Source organism: Diaphorina citri, unplaced genomic scaffold, assembly GCF_000475195.1.
Source record: "Diaphorina citri unplaced genomic scaffold, Diaci psyllid genome assembly version 1.1 scaffold1748, whole genome shotgun sequence".
Taxonomy (NCBI): Eukaryota; Metazoa; Arthropoda; class Insecta; order Hemiptera; family Psyllidae; genus Diaphorina; species Diaphorina citri.
Window position 1 is genome coordinate 20913 of NW_007379174.1, and position 3278 is coordinate 24190.

General features: G+C 39.6%; 1 protein-coding gene across 1 annotated transcript; it reads left to right on the forward strand.

The window, feature by feature from the left end:
* The first annotated feature begins 302 nt into the window (after positions 1–302).
* Positions 303–1327, forward strand: LOC113470689. Its single transcript, XM_026829321.1, has 2 exons — positions 303–759; positions 849–1327. The coding sequence occupies exons 1-2, from the start codon at positions 303–305 to the stop codon at positions 1325–1327; spliced, it is 936 nt and encodes a 311-aa protein (XP_026685122.1).
* The last annotated feature ends 1951 nt before the right edge of the window (positions 1328–3278 follow it).

Here is a 3278-nt window from a genome sequence, read left to right on the forward strand (position 1 = left end):
ATTTCGTAACAGTCGATAACGTTAACGACTTCAAAAACTACGCCACCAGCTACTACTATGACTATTATTACTTTTAACTGACTGCTATGTTACTATTTGCTAATTTCTCTCTCTCTCTCAATGGATGAAGAACTCTAAAGCATGTTACCTGTTCTATCACTATATACTAATATGTTATTTGTTTAAAACCTACTATGAAATAGATTCACCTGTTTTTAGCGAACCAGCTACTACTATGACTATTATTACTTTTAACTGACTGCTATGTTACTATTTGCTAATTTCTCTCTCTCTCTCAATGGATGAAGAACTCTAAAGCATGTTACCTGTTCTATCACTATATACTAATATGTTATTTGTTTAAAACCTACTATGAAATAGATTCACCTGTTTTTAGCGAAAGCTACTTCTCTGTACTAGCATGCTTTTTACGGTTAGTTCGTCATGATTTTCATTTTGCCATAAAACCTATAACCTACTGTGGGAAACCTATTATTGATTCTTCTGTTACAAGTACGTTATCGCCGTATGCACCCCCGTTCTATCCAAAACTAACGTTAAATTTAAATAACTCGCTCTTACCTGTACAGACGCCCTCTTCTAGTCCTAAGATAAGATTATCTAGTGTAGCTGATACCGTTGCACTCTCTCCATATGCAACTCCATTCTATCCAACTAATCCTGCTCAATCCTCACACCATTGCCAGTTACATCCCCATGGGTCCTATACATCTTTCAGCACTCTAAGCTCTATCCTACCAATAACTAATAATTTCAATCCTCACACCATTGCCAGTTACATCCCCATGGGTCCTATACATCTTTCAGCACTCTAAGCTCTATCTTACCAATAACTAATAATAGGCTTTGGCATCAACCTGCCGATGACTACAGTATTCATCATCAGCATCTTCTCAATCCTCCTGACCTATCATACCCAGCCCTTCCACCTAAGCCAGCTAACAGTAGGCCGCGCTCCGTCAGTGCCCTGACCATTCTCCATCAGAATATTCGCGGCGTTCGGAGTAAGATACCTCAGATTGAAACCTTATTGGCAACTCTGAATGATAATCATAGCTTGGTTCCTGGTATCCTATGCCTTTCTGAACCCTTCCTCAAGCCACACGACATTTCCACTGTGAACATTCCAGGTTTCATAAACGTTGCTACATACTGTCGACCTACTCGTGAGAGGGGTGGGGTCTCGATCTTTGCCAGGGACACTCTTGATCTTGTCCCACTTAGTCTAGAAGTGGAGCCTGAGGAGCTTAGCTTTGAGTATTGCGTGGCAGCTTCTGCAAGTTTGGAGACCGCTTGTCCCACTTAGTCTAGAAGTGGAGCCTGAGGAGCTTAGCTTTGAGTATTGCGTGGCAGCTTCTGCAAGTTTGGAGACCGCTGTTGTGTGTATCTATAGGTCGAATAATCCTCTCTCTAGATTTGATGTTTTTTTCGCTAAACTAGAGGAGTTGCTCGGGAAACTGAATGAATTTAAATATCTTGTCGTTTGTGGTGACCTGAATATCAACCTTCTTGAACGATCCTCAGCTAGAACCAGACTCCGTGCCCTGCTCAGTCTTTTTAACTTAAAACCTTGCGTTAATACACCAACGCGTATAGACAGTGGAGGAGCTGCAAACTGCATTGACAATATTCTGGTCAATTGAGGGAGCAGAGATAGGTACAATGATCGAAATTGGTGGAGAGGCTTCGTACATCGACCCGTCCCATGATGGAACGATTATGGATTGATTGATTGAGCTAGAATCTAGATAGACCAAGTTCCATTATGTATTACTCGAGGAGTTTGACTCTATTATGTATTATTTGTATTATACCTAGAGTTTAAACTTTAAGGGTGACTTTTGAGTGAAGACTTTTGGAGTATGGAGTTGTTACCGCTGTACCAGGTAGGTACTCAGGGCTAAACTGTTGAGGTAGGTAATTAAAGAACAACTACCTACTTACTTTTAGGTAGGTGGCAAATGCATCAGCAAAATTTCAATTAGGTACCTAGATAGTCTGAAGAAGGTTTTGATTTTTGGTACGATTCTCTTCTGTCGTCCACATTGCATACTCAAACAGATTCCAGGCGTTCATAGAATTAATCTGTTCAGTGGCCTAAGCGATCACCAGTATTGTCAAGTCATTTCATTTCACACAAAACTTAATACCACAGAGAAAATTTTCACAAGGACTTTCTCCGAACGGCAGATTGAATCCTTTCTCCAATCCTTGGCACGGGTTGATTTCTCACCTCTCTTCGGTTTCGAGGGCGTTGACGACCAGCTGACCTGTTTCTACAACCTTATTCTTCCACTTTTTAATCGTCATTTTCCTTTTAAAATTATCACGGTCGGTGGTGCTGCGAGGGCAAAATGGATCACTCGAGGCCTTAGAGTGTCTTGTGCTCATAAGAGGCAACTATTTGCCCTCTGCAGACAAACTAAAGATCCTGTCCTACACGCGCACTATACTCAAGCCAGCCTCGACAGCAAGTTGATTGCAACAGTTTCCCGTAGATCTCTGCGGTTAAGCAACGTGGTGTGTGGTTGGTATTCGGACGGGTGTTAAACAGCTTACTATGCTGTAATTAGGTATGTAAATATGCTGCACTACATACTTAGAAATAGGTATTACCCAACTGTTAGGATAATAGGTATTTTAGGCTACATACATGGTAAGTATGTACATAGACTATATCTATTTTATTATTATCACATACTAAGAGGTAGATAACCTAATTGCACATTTTCTTTATGTTCTTAATCTTACCTAGCTTTCGCTACTTACTTTCCTCTTCCTCTTATTTCTTTCAAGTTCAAGCCAGCCTCGACAGCATGTTGATTGCAACAGTTTCCCGTAGATCTCTGCGGTTAAGCAACGTGGTGTGTGGTTGGTATCCGGACGGGTGACCGTCGGGGTAAACAGCTTACTAATCTTACTATGTATACCTACTATAATTTTTTATGTAAATATGTAACCTACTAATGCTGCACTACTTGGAAACTTTAGAATTAGAAAAATAATTAAAACTATTAAGCTATAAAATATATACATGGTATGTATATCTAATTTTATTATTATCACATACTAAGAGGTACCTAGATAACCTAATTGCACATTTTCTTTATGTTCTTAATCTTACCTAGCTTTCGCTACTTACTTTCCTCTTCCTCTTATTTCTTTCAAGTTCTTCCTCTTCTTCTTTCATATCATCTTCTTCTCTTTTTCTTCTTCAAAGTCATCATCATCATCATCATCATCATCATCATCATCAT

What these genes read in the sequence shown, in the direction of transcription:
- LOC113470689 (XM_026829321.1), top strand. Translation starts at nt 303, where the DNA reads ATGAAGAACTCTAAAGCATGTTACCTGTTCTATCACTATATACTAATA. An exon ending in CACTCTAAGCTCTATCCTAC is followed by an intron (nt 760 to 848) that starts CAATAACTAATA and finishes GCTCTATCTTAC; the next exon opens with CAATAACTAATAATAGGCTT.